The sequence below is a fragment of the Agelaius phoeniceus genome, chromosome 13 (assembly GCF_051311805.1).
Source record: "Agelaius phoeniceus isolate bAgePho1 chromosome 13, bAgePho1.hap1, whole genome shotgun sequence".
Taxonomy (NCBI): Eukaryota; Metazoa; Chordata; class Aves; order Passeriformes; family Icteridae; genus Agelaius; species Agelaius phoeniceus.
This window is the reverse complement of record NC_135277.1, coordinates 3,911,429-3,936,437: the sequence shown is the minus strand read 5'-3', so window position 1 is coordinate 3,936,437 and position 25,009 is coordinate 3,911,429. Positions and strand designations below refer to the sequence as shown.

The window sequence follows — 25,009 nt, the reverse complement described above, 5'->3', positions numbered from 1 at the left end:
ATTTTTCTGCTAGAAAAGCTCAAATGAAAGCAATTCAAGATCAATTGTTTGCTCTGAAAGGAAGGTTACAACTGTCATTCTGATACCAACGTGTGTTGTGGTATCTCTCTTCCATAATGCAGGATGTGGTTTCCATAGAAATATCTTCTTACATCAGTACCTACAAGCCCTCCAATTATTCCCCTTTGGACACCTCATGCAATCCAATAAAATCTTTTCAGAGCAGGGAAATAACCAGGCTCAGCTACTACTTAATTGGTGAGAAGAAAAAGAAAAGCACACTTAGTAAACAACAGCTTTATTTAAAACAAAACATAAAATGAAGAAAACGTACTGCAAAAAAAATTTCATCATACCTGGAGAAATTTCTCCACTGTTACAAATTAAGAACAGTCAATTACAACTTTTAAGATCATACTGAATTTTGCTGATTTCTGAAATTGCAATTATGGTGTAGTTTTAAATTGTTTGGTGGCCTTTTCTCCATCTAAGTCCCCAGGACCTTCTCTTTTCCTGAGTCCTTTATGTTGCTGAGCATCACCTGCACTTTGTTCCAAGTTCTCCTCTTCAGGACCTTGAGAGTTGAGAGTCTCTGCTGCTGTTGTGTCATCTTCTTTCTCCATGGCATCTCCTGCCACTTGCCCAACTCCAGGAAAGCAGTCAACACCCTGAAATTAGAGCCAAGACAGAATGATCAGCAAATTATAAACAAAATATACTTGGTGACTTGGTCCTAACATCAAACACTTCTGTCGGCCACGGCTGCCATAAACGTGCAAGGCAAGAAACTCAGCTGCATTTTTTGTCTAGAACAGCTTCATTCCTGCTGCTCTGCCTGCCTTCCCAAAGTGCCAGCACAAGGAAAACTGGGAGCACAGGGAGCCTTGATCTGGCTGGGTGGGCTCTGGAGCCACGGCCACAGCACACAACAAGAGCGTGCACCACAGGGGCTGGAGCCATCACAGCTCCCCTGGGACACTCAGGGCTCAAGGAAACAAACTGATTTAATTGTGTGGCAACCAAAATGTGCTGGGGAAACAACCCCTGCAGCTCTCTGTTTTGCTTCCACTCATCTCGCCGTTTTCTTTAGTACTTGAAAAAGCTTCATTCCTGTGATTTGTTTTCTCAGATGCATGGCTTAGGCTTCATTTAAACACCACTGCCTGTTTTAGGCCTAAGTGCTAAAAAAAGCTAAATACAGCCAGATCTGCAGCTCAGCAGTGAGATAAAATAATTAGGACAATAAAGAGTTAGGCCTATTCAATCTGAAGTCACACTCAAGCTCCTGCACAGAAAAGATCACAAGTGGAGTTCAGAAAGTTATTCCATATGCAAACACAGAATTCACAGACTCACCAGGTTGGAAGAGACCTTCAAGATCATCAAGGCCAACTGAGCCCCCACACCTCGACTAAACCATGGCAGTGAGTGCTGTGGAGGCCCTGGAGGAGCTTCTCCTCAGTTACACCCCATTGGCTCCTTCCCCTGTTCCTGTGCCTGAACATAGGTGCTCCTGAGGCTCTCCCTCCCTTTTTCCTGACTGAGCCTCACCTTGATACTGCCTGGAGACCAAGGTCAGACGGGAGGCCCCTGGGGGAGAGAGCAGGACCTTGGGGGCAGTGTGTGTAAGAGAGGAGAAGATCTCACCACGGGGCTGAATTAAACATCTATGCATATTATGCAAAAGCCTTTTTTGGCTTCTTTACCTGGACTTTGCTAGCAGCAATTCAAGCTGCAACAGAGTACTACATCCATCCAGCCTTTTTTTAAACATATCCAGGAATGGTGACTCCACCACTTCCCCATGCAGGCCATTCCAGAACTTTATCACTCTTTCTGTGAAAAACTTTTTTCCAAATATCCAACCTGTATTTCCCTTGGTGCAGCTTGAACCTGTGTGCTCTGGCTCTGTCAGTTGATGTTTGGAGAAAGAGACCAACCCCACCTGACCACAGCCACTTCTCAGGGAGTTGCAGAGAGTGATAAGGGCACCCCTGAGTCTCCTTTTCTCCAGGCTGAGCACCCCCAGTGCACCCACTGAGCACCTACTGAGCTCCCTCAGTGGTTCCTCACAGGGCTGGTTTTCCCAGCCTCTCTCCAGCCTTGCTGACTCCTCTGGACATGCTAGAGTGTCTCAATGTCCTTCCCAAACTGAGGGGCCCAGAACTGGACAAAAGACTCAAAGTATGCCCTCACCAGTGCCAAGTACAGGGGCAGAATGACCTCCCTGCTCCTGCTGGCCACACCATTCCTGATCCAGGCCAGGAGCCATTGGCCTTCTTGGCCACCAGGGCACACGGCTGGCTCGTGTTCAGTCAGCTGTTGACCAGTACCCCCAGGTCCCTTTCTGCCTGGGCACTGTCCAGCCACACCATCCCCAGCCTATAGCATTGCAGGGTTATTGTGGCCAAAATGCAGGACTCAAACCCTGGCACAGCCTGGCCACTGCTGTTCTGGTTTTTTTTGGTTTTGGGTTTGGGGTTTTTTTTGTGGTTTTTAGTAAAACAAAAACAAACAAAAGACAAACGGTCTCGGCATCCATGCTGCTCTCCACCAGCCGCAGGTAGTCCAACCACACATCATAGTTGTGGGGGCTTGCCTTCACCTCCTCCTCATACTGGAATCTCCTCTTGCTGACAATGACATCCTCAATTCCCCTCCTGTCTCCAAACTTCTTCTCAAAGATGGTGTAATTCTTGAGGAGATCCCAGGCATCCTGCTTTGGAATTCTATCCAAGGCATACTTGTAGATAACCCTCACTCTTTCAAATTCTTTCTGCTTCTCCTCCAACTTGGCAAATGCCATGTGCAAGTGCTCATCCATGTGCTCCTCCCCAAAGAACTCCACTGCCCTCTCATACACCTTCCTGGCGTGGGCTAAGTAGCTGTGCTTCTCCTCAAAGCGGGCATGCTTGATCCAGTTCTTCACACTGGGGTGAACAAGGACAAATCTCTCATAAATGCTTCGTGCTCTGTCCACCTCTTTGTATCTGAACTCGAAGTTGATGTAGGAATGCCAGGCTTGCTCCTCTGGCTGCCACTCCATCCACCGTTCAAACACCTGGCGTGACCCAGCAATGTTCCCCAGCATCTCCTCCATGTACGTGTACTTGTACCAGAACTGGTTCACCCTGGGCAGGGTGGTGATGGCCTGGTCCCAGATGTTTCTGGCATGGTTTACCTGGCGGTTCTTCATCTCCATCTCAGCATCTTTCAGCCAGAGGGTGACATTCCTGTAGTCCACATCCAGGGCACACTCGTAAATGGAACGGGCTCTCTGGATTTCCTTCAGGCTTTCCTCCCATTGTGCGTACTTTATCCAGTTACTGATAACAGTCCGTTCTTATGTTATCTTCAACAGTCCTCCTCTTCCAGAGTTGATAGTCATTTAGCTCTTCCAACATCTGCTGCAGAGGTAGTGGGAGAAGCTCCAGCTCCCTCTCCTTTGCCTCTCTCAGAAGCTGCTCTGCTGTGATCTGAACTTCAGCAGGTGCCTTGTTTTTCACCTTTGCCACTTTGGGAATGTGCTGCTTCCCAGCCTCCATAGATGCCATCTTGCTGCCCTGGCCCGTAGCTCTCCTCTTCTCCCAAGATTATTTGCAGCAATTAATTTTGAGTTCTTAACTAGATCCTATAACCTTAACTGCAGCAGTTCTTTAAAGTTTAGAAATAATTTGCTTACAAAAAAAAAAAATTTACTGCTCAAGCAAACAAAGTCAGAATACAACCTGACACCCTGTGGGTCAGAGTGTTGGCAGCAGTCCAAATAAATGGTGGCTGCAGCTCTCCTGGAGTGACAGGTGTGGTTCTGTTGTAGCACTGATCCTGTAGAAGGATGGAGGTTCCCTCTGAAGATCCAGTGCTGGCATAGAAGTGTCCAGTCTTCCTCTGGGAATCCAGTGGAAAAAGGCTGCCTGTGGTACTCCAGGGCTCAGATTATATCCAGGTGGGAATGCTTGGCTCCTCCCCCTGGGCAGAGCATCTCCCAGTGGGATGATGTAATCTCATCAGTCATGCAGGAAGGCTAAATGGGGCATTAACAGAAGATATGTCCTGGAGAGGGAGGGAGGATGGGTCATGGAAGAGATAAAGAAAAACTGCCCCATCTGGTTTTAACAGATGTTGATAGAATACACCTGGTTACATCTCGCAGTGCAATCTAAGACAGTTAAATACTACTTTTCTATGTTGTAAGATATATAGTTGTTTTCTTTTAAGAGATAAAACAACTCCAATAAAACAGCTGTGATGAAACAATGACAAACACCTGTTTGTGGAAAAAGAAGACACAGTGTGTTCATCCTTGGTTTTGTCAAAGATTGTATTGCTTGTTACAATCTCTGTTGTTTTATCTTCCACAGATAAGACAGAAGAGTCAGTGATGATTCTACATTATTACTGTTATTGATTGTAAGGTGTTTTCCTTTGTTTCATTTTACTGTCATAGGTACATTACTGTTTAGAAAGGGAGAAAGGCACCAATGGAAAACAAGGTTATAAGACGGCGTATTAGTTACTGTACCTTATTCATCTGGTCTAATTGTCTGGGTTTAGTAGCTGGAGTCTCCTCCATACAAGAGCCCACTTCAGCTTCTGGAGAAATTGGGGGAATATTTTGCCACAGAAAGAGATTAAAAAGGAAAAAATATTATTATATTTGCACAGCTATTTCCATTTAAAAAACCACCAGAAAAAGTCACCTGACTCTCACCAACAATCCCTCTTGCCTTGTTCTGTTAATTAACCAAATCAGATGGCCCCATGACACTACCACAAAAAACTAAGGTGAACAACTATACTAGAAACAAACTGTCTGTGGGTCTTGAAAGTGCTGCTAAATAGATAATCTGTTCTCCTCTTACATGTAGAAAACCCATATCCCTTTCTCCAGAAAATACAGGCACTCTGACCAATTCTGATAAAGAATTATATGCAATCACTTGAAATTTATTTTAATTCTTCTCAGCCTGCTTGGTTCTGCATTAGCTTCACATTTACATGCTTTATGCATATTACTAAACTACTTCCAAACAGCTCTGTTCACTGCCTGGTAGATTTAGCAACCACGACCAAACCATGTGAAATGATTTCTGTTCCTCCAATCAGCCCCAGAAGAGAAATGTCATTATGTTCCTGTTGCTGAGACTATTTGATGAAACTAAATCTCCTACATTTTTCAAACAATAAGAATTAATTCAGAATGAATGACTGCAGCTATGTGTGACAACATGCTAAAAAGCTTGATTTTTATAGATATATGTGCAGACAGAAATCTGTGTGTGTACATGCCTATGTATCTGTGCACATCCAAACTGAAGTATCAGCTGCAGCAGAGGGCTGCAGTTTATATGAACTGCCACTAGATGCAGCCACACCACCTTGCAAAATTGAATATTCTGACCTCAAGATTACAGAAACCTGTTTTGGAATATGTATGACTGTAGAATTCCTACAAGAACATTAATGGTATTCAGTCCTGACTACTGGTGTGGGGAAAAAAACCCATAATATGAGCAAAATATTCAATTTTTCTTCTCAGTAATTTTGTTCCAAAACACAGCATTGCACAGCATTGCAAATGTCAACAGGAATCTAAGAAATCAGAGCAGAATAAGACTTGTCTATTTTCACAGTTGTTGCCATAGATCCTGATTGGAGCTGACAATATTGAATTACATTGTGTTTTGCTTTCTGCATAACAGAGAAAGTAGGAATGAAGACCTTATTCCCAAGAGACACCCCTAAAGATAGAATCATGTCATCATAGAATAGTTTGGATTGGAAAAGACTTTTAAAGGTCATCTAATCCAATCCCCAGCAACAAGCAGGGACATCTTCTACAAGACCACGTTGCTCCAAGCCCCGTCCAACCTGACCTTGGACATTTCCAGGGTTGGGGCTGCCACAGCTTCTCTGGGCACCCTGTACCAGGGCCTCAACACCCTCATAGTAAAAATTTATTTCCTTATATCTAGCCTAAATCTATTCTCTTTTAGTTTAAAATCATTATCCCGTGTCCTGTTGCAACAGGTCCAGCTAAAATCTTTATCCCCACCTTTCTTACTGTCCCTCTTTAGGTAGTGGAAAGCTGCAATCAAGGCAGTTCCCCAGCCTCATGTGTATTTTTTACTGACAGCAATTCTGGTGGAATGATATTTCCCCATTCTTTGGGTCATTCATCTATTTGGTTTTCTAGAAGATGGCAAAAAAAATAAAGAAAAAAGAAAGCATCTTCTCCCCCAGGATCTGCTGAGTTTTGATCTGATTGTAGTTCTGTTCAGTTGCCATTAATAAACTTCACTTAGCAAGATTAAAGGTTTTGCTGGTTTAAAGCACAAGGAACACAGATATAATGGCTTCAGAGGAACCCAGCCTAGGGCTAAAGTCTGACTTAACTCTCCTGTGGGTGCTGCAGACAAGATGAAACGTGGTGTCTCAACAGAAGGTTCCTGAGCCAAAACAGAGCAGGATGGATGTGGGAAGGCATGGGAGAAATTTGCTGCACTTCCAGAAAGAGACAATGTGTGCCCTTATTTTGGAACCCAGAGCTTATCACAGCTTGTGGGCATGCAGCAGAGGGGCCTGCCTGGGTCCTCCAGCCACCTGAACAGATTACATCAACAAGATTCCCATATGAACTGTCAAAAGGTTTCCCCATTCTGTCACTATCTTTTGTGAAGCAGGCAGAAAATGCTCCCAGCAAAAAGGATTTACCCTGTAGGAGAGTACTTGGAATCTTCCAAAACCCATAATGAAAACCTTTGTGTTTCCATCCAAGAATGGTATTGGCAGCAACTGAAGGTAATTAAACACACTGCCCACTGGCCATACAAATTTTTTCTTTATAACAATTTCAGAGAAACAAACCCCTGTCTATAACCCAGACAATGTGTTGTGCAACAGGGATTTTTTGGGCTAACTTCTACCCTGCTCTAAGTGCACTGCAACAGGAGTTCCAGCCACTTTATGCCAAGGCTGTGCTTTGTTCAGGATCTCTCAGATGCTCTGTGGTTCCATTTCATTACCTCATAATTTCTAAGAATTGTCCTGTTTACTGTGAAAAGATGAGGAAACTGGCCTGCACACTCAGTAGTTCTTCCATGTGCAAACAACAGAGACATCACCTCTCCATGATCACTACCTAACCCTTGGTTACATTTCTTATCTTTATAGAACTATAACACATACAAGTTCACACTGCTTGTTTTAACTCACTTCCTGAAGGGGATGACTCCATCTGAATTTTTAACCAGATATTCAGTCGCTGGCTCCAATCTCCTGGTGCTTCCACTTCCCACAGCCGCTTCTGCTCCTCAGGATGAGCCTGCAGGAATTTCTGGCATACTGAAAGGAGAAACCAAGGGGTAAAAGTATGAATGAGTGAAAAGTACATTGGAAGAGGGAGCATGTTCTATCCCAGAAATTCTCTCAGACCTACTTTCATTAGTTCCTTTAGAAATCTTTCTTCTCCCTTCTCGTCTTCTTCCTCTTTGTTTTAGCTGGGCCTTTTAGGTAAAGTCTATGTGAAATGGCCTCAACACTCATGAGTGCATCCTGCCATCTGCTTCAATCTAGATTATTTCCTTGTGAGTGCAGAAATAAAAGACTTGAAATTATTTGCTAAGCACCTTCTACTGGCACTGCAGCACAGAACAATGTCCAGACAATCAGTGGGTTTCACAGCAGTGTGGGGTTTTTTACCCTCACTACTCTGAAAGGAAAGGGGCTCCTCTATCTTCCAGCTTTGGCCATTCAGAATGCTACTTCAATTTCTGTTTATAAAGAAAAGCTCTGCTTCAGTTTGGTTTTGGGCCAAAGTCACCCTCCTTTTCACTACACCTACCCTACGCCCCACTGTTAGGTTCATTTATTTCTTTGGATGTGGAAAAAGAAGAAATGGGAAGAACCAACAGAAAAATTACAGGATACATGTGACAGATGTACAATTACCTTTAAAAACCTTATTGCCATAGATTCCTACCACTGTCAGTACACACTGACCATCCAAAAATTTAGGTCTGCTTATGTTATCAAACTGAAGTATGTTCTATTTAGTAGTATCCTTAGGATGTGTGCAGCGTCAAGAGGAGGCCCACACTGTAGAACAAACAGTTCAAAACATTTAAAGGGCATTTTTCAACTTCCCTTAACCACCATCTTATCAGTTGCATCAACTGCTCTAAGATAGTGATCTGTAAACAACGAAATTACTGTCATTCTCTGTCCATTGTAGTTCATCATACTACAGAATGGGTCATTTATCTTCAACATTCAGTTGAGTTTAACAATGGGATGTCGAAACAAAAACCCTAATTCTGGTATGTAAACATTTGCCTTACACTAATGAGCAGATCGCAGACATTAATTTTATCCAAGGATATCCAGATTAAATTAATCATTCCAATAAAAGCTACTAAAACTAACATATATACTAGAATCCAGGTATCTATTACACAGCTTTTTTCCTTCCTTCTAGGCCTCTACAGCAGCTTAAATACCATTTCCATGTTAAATAAACTGTCCACAGCTTCAGAGATTTCAGTGCAGAGATTTAAATGTTGCATTCATTTGTCAAAGCATGAAAATGTGGTTCCAAGGAAATTAAAAACAGACAGTGACTTCAGTACGCTCAAAATTTAACTAACAGTATTTGGTATTTTTATAAAAGTAAACCTAATTAAAACATGATGCAAGTCAAATTTATTCACTATTAGCTCTAAACTTAATTGAGACAAAAGCAGTCTTCCAATATATTGCTAGTGTTAACACATAAGAAATGCAGCTTTTTTCTCCAGGCTTTCTAAAGCCCCGAGGTCTGACAAAGGAAAAATGGATATTATTGGGAAAAGAGAAGGAATGCTGTCAATACTATTCCCTCCTGAAATCAGTAGCAGTACCTGCTCACGTGCTTTTGAATACATTCAAGGGCACATAATAACCAAGAGAAAGAACAGATGGGGCCAAAATTTTGTTGACACTTATTAGAAAACAACTGGAAAGCTGTAAGTCAATCAAAATATCTCCCCAAAAATGATGGTGAAGACTGCACCACATAGAGAGCAATCTCAGAAAAAAGTACTTTTCTAAAGAAGACACTTTTATAAATAACATGAGCACGGATTTTTTTCTGTGAATTTTACTAGCAAAACCAGAGTTTTGACCTGACGACAGAGAAGATATATGACTACTTTGTGATTTTTTAGAAGTGACAAATGTTCAAAGACAGTTGATACAAAACAAGTACTGATGTAACTGTATGACTGAGTAGAGCCTGGGTATTTGGCTTATTAAATGTAATTTCTTAAAAATGCAAGATCTACCAGAGCATTATGTGCACAGTGTGGGCTTGACAAGATCTTATGAGTCTTTTCCCTGTGGTGTCAAATAAAATGTGTAAGTCCCTGTCTAGGGCAATGACACAGTTCTGAGAGAGAGCAAGCAGTTCTAGGAACACAAACTGTCAAACAGGCACCATGAGTTTTGTGCTTCTTGTTGTCTTACATAAATATTGGCCTACCTTTCCACAGGAAATTCCAGATGGCTCCAGAAAAGGAACCATTTGCAGGCAAACAACAGTTCAGTTCAGACAAGGGCACTGAACTCTTACACAGTGAGGACAATCTTCCCAAGACCATATTGAAAATTATACATTATACATGACCCTTACCTAACGTGTCCACATCAAAGGATTTACCTTGATACATGGCAGCAGAAATAGGGCAGCTGATCCCCAAGGCATCCTCAGCCAGGAAAGACTGACAGAAATCATGCAACATTTTCATCCCTAGGCCACCTCTTCTGTACTTTCTCTGGACAAATATAGTATCCAAAACTGGCAGCAGGTAACACTGACTGGTTGTACCACCACACAGGCTCCCTGAAAACAGACAGGGAAAAACACATCCATTTACAAACAAAACTGGTATTGGTGCACTAACTGCTGTGTGATTTCAGCCACACACACTGCCCTGGTACCTTTCCACAGGCTGTGAGGATGATCCCAGCTGGAATGTACTTGCACAGACAGTAAAACACTTTCCAGGAGGATGATTTTTCCATGAAATGGAGAGGACCTGCCTAACGTGGCTGACAGGTCTCACCAGAGTCTTTTCTAGACTGATTCTTCATCATCACATTATCTTGGTACACAGGCAATGTATATAGGAAAGCTCACTGCAAAGATTTAAATGGTCTAAAACCAGAGATATTAATATTCTGAATGTAATGTTAGTATACTCTTCTAAAAAAACAACTGAGTGGTGCATTTTAAGAAAGCACTGTAAGAGCTCCTTTATAAGTCACTCCATTTCTACTGAGTGATAATTTATCACACATGTAGGTGCTTCTATTCCATCACTTGAACTACCACCATCAGTGTTAAACCAGGGGTTTCACTCAAGGACAGTCCTTGCTAACAAACACGTTAAGTCAGTTAACTGAAATCATGGGGTCATGACATAATGCTTTACATGTGGACAAAATACGGACTCAAGCATAAGCCTCCAAGCTATTAAAACTAGTTCTCAGTGAAAATTGTCCAAATAACCCCAAAACACAGAATCAAGGGATTTATTTTGCAATCAAAAATCACAAACTCAAACTGGAGTCAAGAGAGAATTGATTAAGAACAGACATTCAGCCTCCAAAATTTTGATGTTCACCCTAACCAACCTAGGGTCCTATTGCTGCATGCAGAATACCCTAAAAATAGAACTTCCAACTACTTTACTGCATAAGCACTCAGTTCTGAAATGAATAACCAACATCAGTTCCCCAACCATCTACATACAGATAGATGTTTTTTCCATACATCCCCATTGAAAAACCTCACAGATTTATTTTAATTTCTAGAAAATATTTATGAAGATTTTATGCTGCTTTTGAGCACGTGGCAGGTTAAATACAAATGGATATCCAGGCCTTTGTAACAGAAAATTGTTACATTTTCATACTTCTTTCTACATCTTTCTTACTACTTCCTAGTGGACCTGACTCAGTCAAGTTTTCAGTGTTTTGAGACATGAAGCTTTCATCCCTTCACTAAGACCTATTTCACAGTTTTATCAATGTCCTGTTGAATGCATGTTCCTAAATTCCAATAAAAGACTTCTATTTAACAGATCCTTTGTTTTTTTCACATTCCCACAACTGTCTTAAACTGGGTCTATTTCTGCTCCTTTGGTTGGTGTCCAGCACCTTTCACCAATACTGGACAGGCCTGACTTTTACTACTCTCTTTTCTAGGATGCCAATTCAGCACAGCATACATGACTATTTTTAATTCTAGACCCTGCTTTGTCAAGCTCACCATTTAGCAAGAATCCACATCTCACAGACTGAGCCATACAACAGGAGTATGTAGCTACATAACCATCCATTCACGTCTTGATTAAGCTTGGTTCACTCCTGCTTAACCAAAGTGCATGCTTAACTTCAAACACATGTTTCAGCACATTGTTGGAAGAGAATGGGCTGTGGTGGTGTTTATAACCTTTCAATATTTGTAACACATGATGGTTAGTTACTCTTTTTGTCATGAGCCAAAAAATTGAGTATATCCCCGGTCCCATTGTTAGCTGCCAACCCAACAGAGATGTCAAATTCCAGCAGAATTGCACCATACGTTCTAAGGAACAAAATTTTTCTCATTAAGTCTTTAAGAATCTCTGCATGTTGCAAGTGTTCTTTTAAGTATATTATTATCTCATATAGTCTGTCTCCTATAAATCCTGATGAGAGTGCTGTGCAGCAATCCCAGGAGCTGAGTGATTTATGTCTGAGCTCCTAATTTTGTGTTGAGAAGATGACAAAAACTTGTCATGTCTAAAGGCATTGTAAATAAAGAAACCATGAAGCCATTCTTCACCTTGTCCCTGGGAAACACACTAGGAGAGTCACAGCCCACAGGCATTTGAAATAAAATAAACAAACAAACCAACCTTTGGAACAAAGGCCACTTTGTCCCTGTTTCCCATCAAATAGCACAAGGTTACCGTAAGCTAATGGTGGCCCGGAGGTGGCCACTGGGCTCTCACGCATTTGGTTGAAAGGTTTGTTTGGAACACACAAAGTTTTGAGGTGAAGGAGGAGACAGGGAAAATAAGGGCATTGGTGATGGAGAGGGAAGCATTCATGCAGCTTGCCCTTTGAAAGCCTTTGATCTGCTTGGTTAGGTCACGAGTGCCAAATGACCAACTTAGGAGCCAGCAAAATGGCAAACAGATATTACAAGGGCAGGAAAGCAGACAGCCATTAGCATTCCCAAAGAGCCACAAACCAGAAAAAAAAAACAATCCGGTCCCCACATCCAACAGACCCAAACAAAACAAGGTTGTGCACACTGACTATTTCCCTGCTGAACAACTTGGCTTGGCACACACATGTTTGGACAGGCCTGAGCACTTGTGTAAAGGGTGGGGAGTATTTCTGCAGAGCAGAACCCAAGGTCAACCCATTGTGTGAGTTTGTATGTGAGAAGGCGAACAAAGGTTTTGGCTTCAATAAAATTAAATGAATTCATGTCTGGACTGGTATGTAGCCATTTCATTTTCATTACAGCCAGAACCTTCAATCCGCCTCAGAAATGCACATTAAAAATATTATTGCTAGCAAACAGAGGGAGACAAAAGCAATTATTCAACAAGATTTCAGCTAATTGTCTGTCAGGTTAAATTCAACGCCGATTTTTTTTTTTCTGAAAGAAATTGATGTAACTGATGAAAAAATAAAATCCTGTTATCTTTTTAAGGAGCTCTTTCTACAGGATAGCACCTAGGCCACCAATATCAAAAGGCATTTCCAAAGGCTTGTATGAAGAAAGGTGTGAAATGAATTTGAGCTCAGGAAGCCACTTCCAAGGACCATCTCTAAGGCTCTGGTGTAGGAAAAAAGCAGAGGTAGGGCCAGGGATGCTTTTTTGCCTAATCCATGTCTGCTTAAGAGTTTTTGCAGTCAGGTGTTCCCAAACTGTGACTTGTGGAGCATTTCTAAAGAAAGAATAAGAAGCCAACGATGCACTTACTCCTGATACACCTGCATGTTTTACAGCCTTCTCAGAGGACTCTGTTTGGTTAAGGCTGGTTTGACTCACATCACTCCAGACTTTTACTACTAAGATTTGTCAGGAGGGAAGGGACAAGCTTTGACAATCTGACTCTTTTGTTTTTCATACCGCAGACAGCTTGGTCTGCAGCTGGGCAGCTCATGTGTGTTACAGAGACAGTAATACATAACAGTAGGGGGGGAAAAAAGGTCCATAAAAAAGGGATTTTGTTCTGGTTTGTTCTTAAAAGCACTAAGACACTCCTGGCTCACTGCATCCTCCAACTTTCTTGTTGATTTATTTGCATCATGAATCTTCTACATTCTCCTGGCATTTATGTGAAGGTGGTAAAGTCCATTTTCAGTAATTACTAGTCCTCAGTAAATAAGAAAGGAAAAACTTTCAGGGAATTACATGGTCTCACTGCACAAGAAACAAGTGTCAGTAACCGTGGCAATTAATCCTACATCACTTAACAGAACACATTCTTTCTGAGGTTCTCACACAGAGCATGAAATAAATACTTTAAACAACATAAAACAGATCCCAAACCCCAAGTATCTAGGTGAAGGCTTTCTGGAAAATATTTCATTTTCATATTTCATTTTCAGGTTGCTGCCTGCAGAGGAAGGTACAGGAAGAGGGAACTATTTCCTATTGTACCTTTAAGTAGCTCCATTTAGTGAGGTCTAACTGCTCAGCTGTCTGATACGGAAGCCGCTGACATAGATAAAATTGGAGGCATTTATCTTGGCACGTGACAAAGTGTCTTATCAGCCTCATTAGTGGCTTAGTACATCTCATCAATCTTTAGTATACCCAGTGGTAAATGCTGCATGCCTGTCATTGGACAGGAATAGGCACATTCCAGAGAGGCCAAGTTGATGATCTGTGCAGTCATGAATAAATTTTGCTTTAATAAAGGTGTCTAATGCTCACGAAAAGTGACAGCCTTGAAGAATGAGACTTCTGTTTATCTATACAACAGGTGCAGGGTGGCCAGTGCCAGAAGTGGCCAAATTGTCTCAAAACCTTGACTTGCAGTAGTTACTGCAACTCTGAGCAAGGCGGGTGCTCAAGACCATCTGTGCCTCCTTAGCTGGACTATTAAAAGAGATCCAGTTAAGGATGGTCATAAGATGGATGGAAGCATGGAACTGAACCAAAATTACCGAGTTCACTTTGTACAGGCCACCTAGGAACTGGCAAATGGAAATGACATTACAGTATTGCCAAGATAGTTAATTGGAATCACTGAAGTCCATTGAAAATTTAGTTTGCATAACAACACATTAAATCTGTAGCAAAGATAGAACAGACTCACTGTTCCTTGGTCACCACTTCTGTGATTCACCCAGAAGACTTATGTTTGAAAGAGCCATGCTCCACAGACCTTTTCTGGCTTATTTGCCTCCACTGAAGCATGTTTTTTGTCATGCTGTAGATAATGAAAATTCACAGATGAGAAATACAGTTGAATACAACATCAATATGAGAATCTCAATTATCCAGTGAAGAAAATCAAACTGGAAAGAATGGTCAGGTAATTGCAGAGCACGGAAATAGAGGGAATCAGAATCACAGGGTGGGCACAAAGGAAAATAATTTTTTCCTAGGACAGAGGTCCAACACAATATAAAGTCCTGTAGTTAAGCTGCCTCTACTAAATGTTCTGACCAGGACAGCAAAAATAAAAAGAACTTATATTATGATTTTAAAAAATTAATTATGAAAATATGTAAAACAGTCTTGTGAAATACAGCTTCTGAGTGAAGATATTTATCTTAGTCTGTTTTGGGGCTAATAAATCCAGGGCTGTTCTAAAAAGTAGAGAGAATAGAATCAGCCACAGCATGGCTGGTATGAAATTGAAATCACAGAACTTCAGAAAGAGGAATTATTTTCTAAATGCGTACATCAAATAGCAAAAAGCAGCAAAAACAATCAGCTTCAAGCTTCCCGAAAAGGCTTTGGCAAAACACTGCAGTAATTTGTGACACAGGCCAAAAACTAACAAATATAGCTGCCCAGAGAAAAAAAACACTGGCAAGAAAAGGCAGATGCTGACAAAGCTGGACTTGAAGGATTTGTATTTTATGTGGACCTGGTTTAAAACCAAACTGTGACTCTCAACTTACTCAGAAACAGTTTCAACTTGGCTAATACTCCACCCATAACAGACTACTGTGCACATTCATTTCACTGGAGCATGAATCATTACAGCCCCTACAAGTGTTTCTTTCCAAAAGCTTTGCTCAGGAATATTTATGGACTTAAAGGAAAATGCACTTGTGTTTGGCATTACAACCAGTTCATCAGCATAATCAGAGACACAGATCAGAGGCTGAGTCCTGATTCCTCACTGATGGTGCAGCAGCACCAGCACGGTGCTGTACAAGCTACACCTCCGTGTGTATCAGGATTTTTCCATCCCAAGGAGCAGAACATCTCCTGTTGTTGGCCTTTGGGATTGCAGCAGAGAAGGCACCTTCAGAGTGCCCTCTGGAATCCAAAACAACCCATCTCTCAAGCTGGGTTTTTTTCTCCCATTTTGGATGGATGGCTACTGAGTCCTGACTTGGACAATATTTTACTTCCAAAGATCCCACCTTCTCTGTGTTTAAACTTCTGGTATCAAGGTGATTCCCATGAATCTTGAGCACAGGCTGGTAACCAACTCCCACATGGGGGCACAGGCTCAACTGCATAACTGGAGTTAATCCAATTAAGCCTCTTCCACTCCAGACTGGTTAACAGCAATTATTTGCATTAATACAGACTCTGTGTTTAATAAGACCTTTACTAAAGTTAATAAAGTATCCCTAAAGAATTAAAACACATTTTCTTTTCTATGCCACTTAATCAATTAATTATGAAATCAATTAATCATCATCCTTTAAACTGGGAGTACCACAACTGCACAAAGCATTCCAGGACTGATCTAGTGCACACACTTTCCTCTACACAACCCAGCCACTGCTCCTCACACATGCAAGGATCCTTTCTCTTCTTGCCACCTCCAACTCCTATTATGTTTATCCACTGGGAACTGCACTCCTTTTTCAGGTATTATTCTTTACAGGATGCAGTTCTCCATCCTGTGGATAGGCCCTACATTCTTTGTTCCTAGATGTACAACCTCCTACTTGGCTGCATTAAGCACATTTTATTGGAGTAAGCCAGTACCTCAGATCAGAATGGGGTTTGGAACTATCCTGTTTAAATGAAAATAACAAGGATGGCTTCCAAATTCTGGGAAGGTTTGCTCCCCAGATTAATTCTGAGGGAGATTTCATATAAAAATGTAAATGAGAGCCAGGATTATTTATACTGAAAGATAAACAAAAGGATTACATTTCTAGCTATTAGGAACCAGTGGAAATCTGTCTCTAAAATGACCTTACCTTTCATCTTGACCGAGTAAAAGGCAGCAGCCTCGCCGTTTCTCCAGAGTATCTTGGCACGCTCGGTGGCAGAGTGAGGTAGAAAGAATGCATCATTAGCTGAACTCCCTTCCAGCATTCCAAAAATAATGCAGTTCAGAACAAAGAGGACAATCCTCTCTCCAAATGTCTGGACCTAAGAGAAAAAACAAAAACAGACCAAAGAAAAATGAGGCAGAGAATAGTATCTTGCGTCTCATAAAAGGTTTTAAAATCAAAAGAGGCTGGGAAGGAGGAGGTCAGGAAACACATACACTTAATTTGGGGAAAATACCTCCTGAGTTGGTTCAGCTACAATAACAAAAATAGTTTTTCCTAGTGTTTCACTCTCTATCCAGCGGGCATAGAATAATTTAGTAACTATTTATAAAGCTTTGTCACAGAGAGGAATTCTAAAGAAGCCGAAGTATGTTGATTGCAGTCACAGATTTGGAACCAGGATCAAGGCAATCTAATCCTACTCCAAAGTGAAAGGAAGACTGGATTCACACTGTGGGCCTGGTAACTTCTCCCCTATTACCTGTGTTGCTACAGCATCGAAGAATTTCGTGGGCCAGCACCTTACTGAGTTAGACACTGTACAAAACAGAGAATGGTCTGTCCCAACCAGCTATAATCTAGGTGTAACATGAACAATTATTCTGTGCTGAATTCTTAGGAGACAAATGACAGGACAGGGAGATGAAGGAATATAAAGGAACAAGATTATATTGATCCTCAAGGTAAAAACTGCTGCCAACAAGCTTCACACGAATGCTGAAAAAGAAATGAGAGTTTCCATGCGTAATGGCAATTTACCTTTTAGCAATGAGCTAGAGGGGGTAAGATTTCTATTTTCAGACATTACTTTCATTCTCTGTTGATACAGAGATGCTTGAAAGCCTGAAGGTCTGTGTCCTTGCTCCAAGTTCTATCTTGCAAGGATTGGTATCTCAAAATCCCTCCAGTTCAGTTACCCATAAAAAGCCCACTTATTTCTGTATATAATTAAACACTATGTGTGACAGGAAAAGATGATAAAGGAATGGAATCGTTAAGGACCAAAGATACTGAGAGGTGGGTAGGAAACAAAACTGACTTAATAACTTCATGGCAACACAAAGCTGATATGCAGCAGGCATCTGACTTTTTGGTTGCAAACAGACTCCAGGCTACCCAAATCCTTCAAATTATGAAAAAGTAGTTCTATCTTACCAAGATAATTTATTTGGAAAAAGACTTATGGATATAGAAATGACTAAATAGCAACCATTTCATAAAATGAATACAATATAAACATTATCCAAGGGAAAGAAATCATAACTAGCTAGATAAGACATTGTTCCAAAGGGTAGTAACACCTCCCACCAGACAGTTAATGTGAGAAATTATTGCTAATGTAGTGATTCAGTTTATGATTATTCCTTTAGTAGGCAGTGAGGGTAAACTAAAAACCAAAGGAAAATAAATCCCACAGATGAATCATAAACTGCATGCACGGAATTGTTTAGGGAGGGCTAATGTGCATGTCGCTGTGTCCTGGAGACGTGAAGCACTTGGTGAGCCACAGAGCCCAGATCCCACAGGTTCAGAGCAGGAGCTGCTGGAGACCAAAGACAATTCCATATAATTGCTCTGGCTGGGAAGCTTCAGGGTAAAGGCAACTGTTCAAAATAGCATCCTCACCAAAATGAGCCCATCTCTAGCAGGATCAGCTGTCTTCACAACATCTTCCACAGGCCACCAACGCTGGCTCAAATAAACTGCCAAAACTACAGAAACAAAAACAGGGAAGCACATTACCCAAAAATACAGAGTAGGTTCTCAATTTTTCCACAGGCAGCCTCAGACCTACTTCTCCCTCCAGCTGACTCCAGACTGTTCTGCTGTGAGACAGAAGAACAACAACAGTATTTCAATTTCACCTCCACATCCCTTGATATCCAATTTTCAGTACTGCACGAGGCATCAAGTGAAGGTAATTTTTCTCAGGAATTGATGTGATTTTGGTGTGACAGCCTGTGTTCCATATGGATAAAGCACTTCCTGCTTAATACTAAGTTCAGTAGCAGAGTAGGTTTGAGTGGCATTTGGGACAGTGGAGCTACCTGGATAAAGGTTACAGTTTTCAAGTTTCTTTCAAACTTTCCCCTGCCCACACACACATATTTGCATATATTTGAGTGCACATATTTGCACTCATGCAAGTCAAACATGAAAATTCTCATATCAGCTTTATCAAACAGCTTTTCGGTTCTCTCTGTGATTGAATTTCTATCTATGGGTAGCTTTAGAGTACAGACTCCTAAATCTCTGCATGGACAGATATTTTCTGAGGTTCAAATGCACACTGAGAGGTTCCTATCAACAAAAGACAGACATAGACACACATAATGAGATACACTTTTGCTTCAGGGCAAAGTGTATCAGCAACCCACGTAAGTCAAGTCCTCATGTAGGTGTGATGTAAAACTTGCACCCCACTTCTTCCCATCCTTCCTCAATTTTTCACATTTGCAGGAACAAGTATTTAAACCCTACTCCTACATGTTCATCTACAGAATTCATTGCCTGCCAATAGATTTACAAGGAAGAGACTTGAAGCAGCAACAATGACACTGAAATTACTTCCAAGCCTTGTTCAGAAAGAAAAATTTTGACATGGGGTCATTTCAAAGGATAGAGAATAAATTTCAAGGGTTTAGATGAGGTTTTGGAATAAACACAGAAATCTGATCATTTGTGACCACAAACACATCAAACAGCAAATATTTCAGCCAAAAGAACTCTTAGTATCTGCACACTGGTGACATTCACCTAAAGTACATGGCCATGATTTCAGGATTGCTCAAGAACACCAGTATCTTTAGTATCTCCAAATAGGGCACCTACCATGTCCATTTTTATATAGAAAGATAGAATAGAATACAGGAAGAATGCTGCAAAGAGCAGCAGAGAGTTCACATGTCTTGAGTCCTAAAAGAGTGCTCCAAAAACTGGCTCTAACCTACCCAGCTAGGGACAAATATAAGAAAGTTCAAAACCATCTGTGAGTTAGAAACAAATTCACACACAAGGAAATGAAATTACTTTAAGGACAAGATCCATCATTTACCTGTTTTAGCCTCAGGTTACATGATTGTCACTGATGCACACAGGTTAATTTCCCCTTTTGCTTCAGCCTCTATCACTCCCTGCTGGTTTTAAGGCTGGAGATTCAGCTTAGCTAACTTATATTTCCAATAAATTATTAAAGCATGTGCCAAAAAGCATTACACTTTGTGTGCTGGGTTAACAAGGAAGAAGTATTGCACGCAAGGGCAGATGCCTGTTTGCAGCAGCAGACTCAATTCATTAAATATTATGCACTTACTTGCATGGGATTTTCATATTCTTTCTGTGATGGATTCAATCTGTTCCCTCAAACCCTTCCCTCTGCTTTCAAATGCAGCAGCCACTGCTCCATTACACATCCATGAAACATGCAGCTACAAAGGGAGCTGAGTCACACAAAGGGGACATATTGGGCCAAATGCTGACTTTAATAAGAGCTGCAAAGAGGTTTGGCTCGCAGTTCAGACATACAAGACACATAGTAAAGGTCAGAAAAGTTTTTAAAAGCTTTGAGGAAAACAGGAAGATGCATTGGAAGGAGTTGCTTTTATAGAACATTTACTGTGCTATTCAATAATTTAAATGTGTGGAAGGGAACACTAGTTGACATAGCAACTGTCACATCACATTACTTGAGCAACCTTATCTATATGGATGCCTTCCTTGAAGAAAAACATTTCTCCAGATTTCACACAAACATATGTACTTTGCTTTTTGTTATCATTTTTCAAGTCAACATCTGGTCTGCAGTTAAATCCATCCATGCTTCCCCATACTCTCATTTTCATTTTATAATCAACTTTGAGGAACACTACTTCAAATGCAAACATGATTTGTGAGACCACATGTTCCCTCTCTCTCCCTTCCCAGTCTTGTTATTCTTTCCAAAACATTCAGTTAAGTTCACCTGATCACAGGAGATGGAGTTACTGCCAACACACATCACCTGCACCCTGTGAATCAGGATGTGTGTGGCTGCAGTGACCTTGCAACTGCAAAACCTGATGTGCTTGACTGTGCAGTTGCAAGACCAGGTGAAATGCATTTCAGGTCACAATTAATGGGGTTTACACATGCTCAGGTGGGTGGCTTGCCCTGTAAGCACCAGCTTGCTAAACCTCAGTACTTTCATCACCTGCACTCAGACAAACACAGAGTGTTGCAAGAAGCTGACAGGCAGTGGAGCACAGGATTCCACAGCACAGGGTGTTTGAAATCCAGGACTGAACTGAATTAGGCACCAAGCATAATGCAATTGTGATTATGAAATGTCTACTTTTGCTGGGCAAACATGGATCTCTTCCCAACTCAGGCCTGGATTATATTTTTACTTCCTAGGCTATGCTGGCCAAATGTTCCCACACTGGTGTGCAACTATTTAAATGAAATGTGCACATCAGGATTCTACACACGGAGCAAAGAAGAAAAAATAAAGCAACATCCAGCTTGGCTCCTCTTTTTCCCCTGCCTTATCTGAATTGCTGAAAGACATCCCTCAGTTACAAACTAAATAAAGGTGATGTTACATATGACAGATGTAATTAGAGTTAATAAATATCTAAGATAAAGTAGTGGCACTTTCTGTAAAGTCATCTCTACCTTAATCCCGTCACTCTTTCAGATTGCTGATACACTTAAAGAGGTCACTTTTGTAAGACTTCCACTGTGGAAATACTCTGATACTGGAGCAAGGTCAGAAATCCTACTCTGAATTGCATTCTGCAGCACTGACATACCCTGAACTAGCTGGGTCCCACAGTTCCCTGTCTTTAAAATGGAATAAGAGCATTTCTCACTCTTTTCTAGGAATTTTATCAAAACAAATATATTAAAGTTTGGGAGGCAGGCAGATTCCTGCTGGAATGGCAGCCATTCAAGTTTCTCAGATCTTTCCTGCTACCAGTAACATTTTCCTCTACTGTTCAGGCTTCACTCCGTGATTTGTTGCAAATGTCTTGTGATAAATGTTCCAAGGCATCTCACAGTTATTGTGAATTATTACATGCAGCATACAGAAAATGCCACAATAAGGTATGTTTATTTAGTGTTATAAAGATGTTAATCACCCATGTTATGCTCTGTAAGCCCTTACAATGCAATTTACATTCTCATAAAAATATCTGTACAGATATACTAACAGAACACAACACTCAGCCCATCAAAAATAAATTTAAAATGCTTCCAACCAAGACCAAGTCTTACAGAAAAGCTGCCATTCTCATTTTCTCTTTGAAATATGCAGATAATTTCAAACCACAAGCTACTCATCACTTCTGGACAACCCACCTTATCAAGATGATCAGAAATAAATCTCAGTGGTGGAATCCACCCCTCTTTAGACCAATTTTCAAGAATTAAACACCATCAAACTGAAACACAGTATCTGGGGAGAACCATGAAATTTACTTCTAAGAGTGCTCCTGCTGTGGAAGAAAACTAAAATGCAGAGGTATAGGACAGGTAGAGGAAGAGAAGATATTAACCACAGCAAGATTGTTTCCCTCTTCCATCTGGATGAAACTTGTTTCACAAGAAAAGTGTAAAGCTCAAGTCAGGAAAAGAAAATTATGTAACTTGTTAAATGTTTTCATTTTCTGCCCTTAAAGTCAAATGTCCTTAAAGTAACAAAGACTAAGTTAAAATGTATTGCCTTTCTCTGAAGGAATTGGTTCTGAATTAATTTGAGCTGCTCACCGGTCAGAACAAAAGGTCATGTAGGCGAGCAAATCCAGGTGGAGTTTCCCCATTAGCACAGTCTGCCACCCTAAGAGTCAATTCCAAATCTGCTGAGCTGTTGGAAAAAAATTAGGACAAAATACTTCAAATGTATATACCCATCTGTATAGGTATGCACACACATCCCAGCAGGCTTTAAAGAACTAATGAAAATTTATTAACACTCATCTGAAGGAAAAAAAAAAATCACATCGGTCAAATTTGATGTGTGCAGGAAGACTGCCCACATGTTTATAGTATATAAAATCCAGAAACAAAGAACTTCCAGAAAATCCTTTAAATCACACTTTTGGAAGGAAATATCAGAAGCCAGGTCATGTAGCAGGCTCAGAGATCTCTCTGTTCCTCTGACTCTGGACTGGTAACTTGAGCTGAAATTTTGCAAAGGGGGGGGGGGTCAGAGCAGTCAGTCAGGCTGTTGTTTATAATATTATAAGGTGTTTATTCTGCTAGATTTAAGCTTTTAATGAAGATAGCTATCATGTAATTTAGGCTCCAATTTGACTTGTTTGACTTGTTCCTGTGAGAAATCATTTTTCCTTGTGTGCTTGTATCTCATTAATACTTCTTGTTCCTAATACTAAATGAGATCATTTAACTGAAGAGCTGTGCTAAATGCACTTTCACCTGCATCTATTTAATAACTCTTTGTTTCTGCAGTGTAGTTACAGATCCCAATTCCTCTTGTGACGCCTAAACTAACTCAGTGCTGTTTTCAGCCATGTTCCTTTGAACATGAGTCAGGAGATGAGCACAACTGCAGCAAGAGCCAGTCTGGCCTCTGGTGTAGATGCTTCTCCCCTTTATCACACCAGTGTGTATCTCTCTTCAGAAAAACACTAATGGAATATATAAATTAGTGTCAGAAGAGTAATTCCACATCAATAGTTTTAGAGGGACCAGGAAGTCTTTTGACTACAGCTGGAACTTGGAAAGGTCTCCTACCTTGTCCTGTGAACCACAGCTCATTAGCAAAGGTCCAACTGAAATCCTGTGCAGAAGGAGCTGGGAAACTGCAGAGTTCACCTCTAACCACAGGTGATCTTAATCTGCTTTTTGTTCTTCTGAAGAAATTTCCTGGTCACAGGGTAGGACTGAACAATGAACACTTACACTAACAGAACCTGTTCTAGGAGTGCAAGATCATTACCTGCCACATTTGGAACTGAACAGAGGATTCTGCTCTGCCTTTGCTGTATTATTAGGAATACTGGCTATTAATGCATTTCAGGTATAATTTATAGCTTATCCTTAAAAAAAGAGTACACTTTTAATGACAGATGTCGTTAGTTGGCTGCCACATTTGGAAGCTGGGAGTTAAGGAGGTTTCATGTGTTCTGTATTTCTTAAGTGACACAGTGAGTCAATGCAGTTCATGTCCTCGTTGCAGATATGCCAAAAACTCTACAGCCCATTGCTTCACAACAACACCAACACTCCTCACCTAATCTACACACCAGTAGACAGTCCTCACACACCAGCACTGGAAATAAAAGTCAATTAAACCTCGTACTGAAAAAAATATCATAAAGCAAAAAGGAAAAAAAGAATATGAATCAGTAAGAAGCAATACAATTTCATAACTGTATTTTATTGTTTAAGGATTTCAGGATTCTATCCAAACCATAAAGTGTTTAAATTTCACATCATTCTGAATTAGAAAAATATTATCCTGTTGAATAAAGTCAGAAAGAATAACAGACTTACCCGAGGAGATTTTTCAGCTATCAGCAGAGAATTTATGCATAGAATTTAAAAGCCCTGATTGTCAATTCTTTCATCTAATCAGCAGCCCACTGACACAAATCCTTGACAGATAAACTGAAACCACTTCATATTCAAAACAAAACCCAGAATACTTAAATACATAAACAAACAGACCATCTTAAAGGTAAAGAAATTACAACTACTCAAATTTTGAAATATTTTGACCAATTCTAACCTGTCTCTTTATCCTTTGGATCAGTTAACAGCAACAGTTTGCAAGTAGGAGTATTTCGGTAGAGAGGGACAAAACACACACAGGAATCTTCAAGTTTAACCTGGAAAACAAACAAGCCCTGTAGCTCTTTGTACTGCAAAGCTCACAAGAACTTCACGTATCAGATGCACTTATGACATGTTTTATTGACATGTTTTGCTGACGTGCATGGTACAAGCTTAGCACAACACCCTCTCAATCCTCAACTTCAAGGCACTGAAATAGACATAATATTCTAATGTCATCCATAAGGAAAGTTAATTTAAAAGAAATCAAGCTACTGAAGTTAGTGAAGACCTTAATGCTGACTTGCCCTGGTTAGTACACAACCTGGCTTTGAGCACTGTCACACGCAGACAAATGGTGTTATGAAAGACCAGACACATCAAATGAAAACAAATACAACTTGCACTTCTTACAGCATCCTCCAGCTGAGTAGTTGTGGTGTTTTGCAAACAATGAATCAAGCCTCAGGGTACAGGGAGTATCAAAGCATTAGGGCAGTGCCTGGGCAGTTTATCTTCCAGGCATAGTGAGGGTAGATAATTGGCACAAGGTGGTTAAGCTGAAAGCAAAGCTAAAATCAAAATGCAGCTCTCAAGCTTCTGCTCTTAGACTAAACTTTTAAATGATGTGACACAAACACAAAATTACTGTGCTCAAACAGCTCTATATGCATAGAAATGACGATTTCCATATGAATATTGCAAATGC

The 25,009-nt window shown here is 40.7% G+C and overlaps 1 protein-coding gene across 2 annotated transcripts in view; it reads right to left on the bottom strand.

The window, feature by feature from the left end:
* Positions 1 to 282: 282 nt before the first annotated feature.
* LOC129126458 (protein FAM169B-like) overlaps positions 283 to 25,009 on the bottom strand; it is a 38,834-nt gene continuing 14,107 nt past the window's right edge. The window contains exons 3-9 of one of the 2 annotated variants that reach the window (XM_054642374.2): positions 24,257 to 24,356; positions 18,151 to 18,236; positions 16,447 to 16,621; positions 9,695 to 9,877; positions 7,216 to 7,344; positions 4,523 to 4,593; positions 283 to 668 (exon numbers count right to left, since the gene is read on the bottom strand). In XM_054642374.2, the coding sequence (XP_054498349.2) occupies positions 447 to 668; positions 4,523 to 4,593; positions 7,216 to 7,344; positions 9,695 to 9,877; positions 16,447 to 16,621; positions 18,151 to 18,236; positions 24,257 to 24,356 (966 nt within the window). In that variant the 3' untranslated portion in view covers positions 283 to 446. Of the gene's footprint in view, positions 669 to 3,549; positions 4,054 to 4,522; positions 4,594 to 7,215; positions 7,345 to 9,694; positions 9,878 to 16,446; positions 16,622 to 18,150; positions 18,237 to 24,256; positions 24,357 to 25,009 lie in introns of those variants that run through there. The other variant, XM_077185707.1, reaches the window with a different exon arrangement.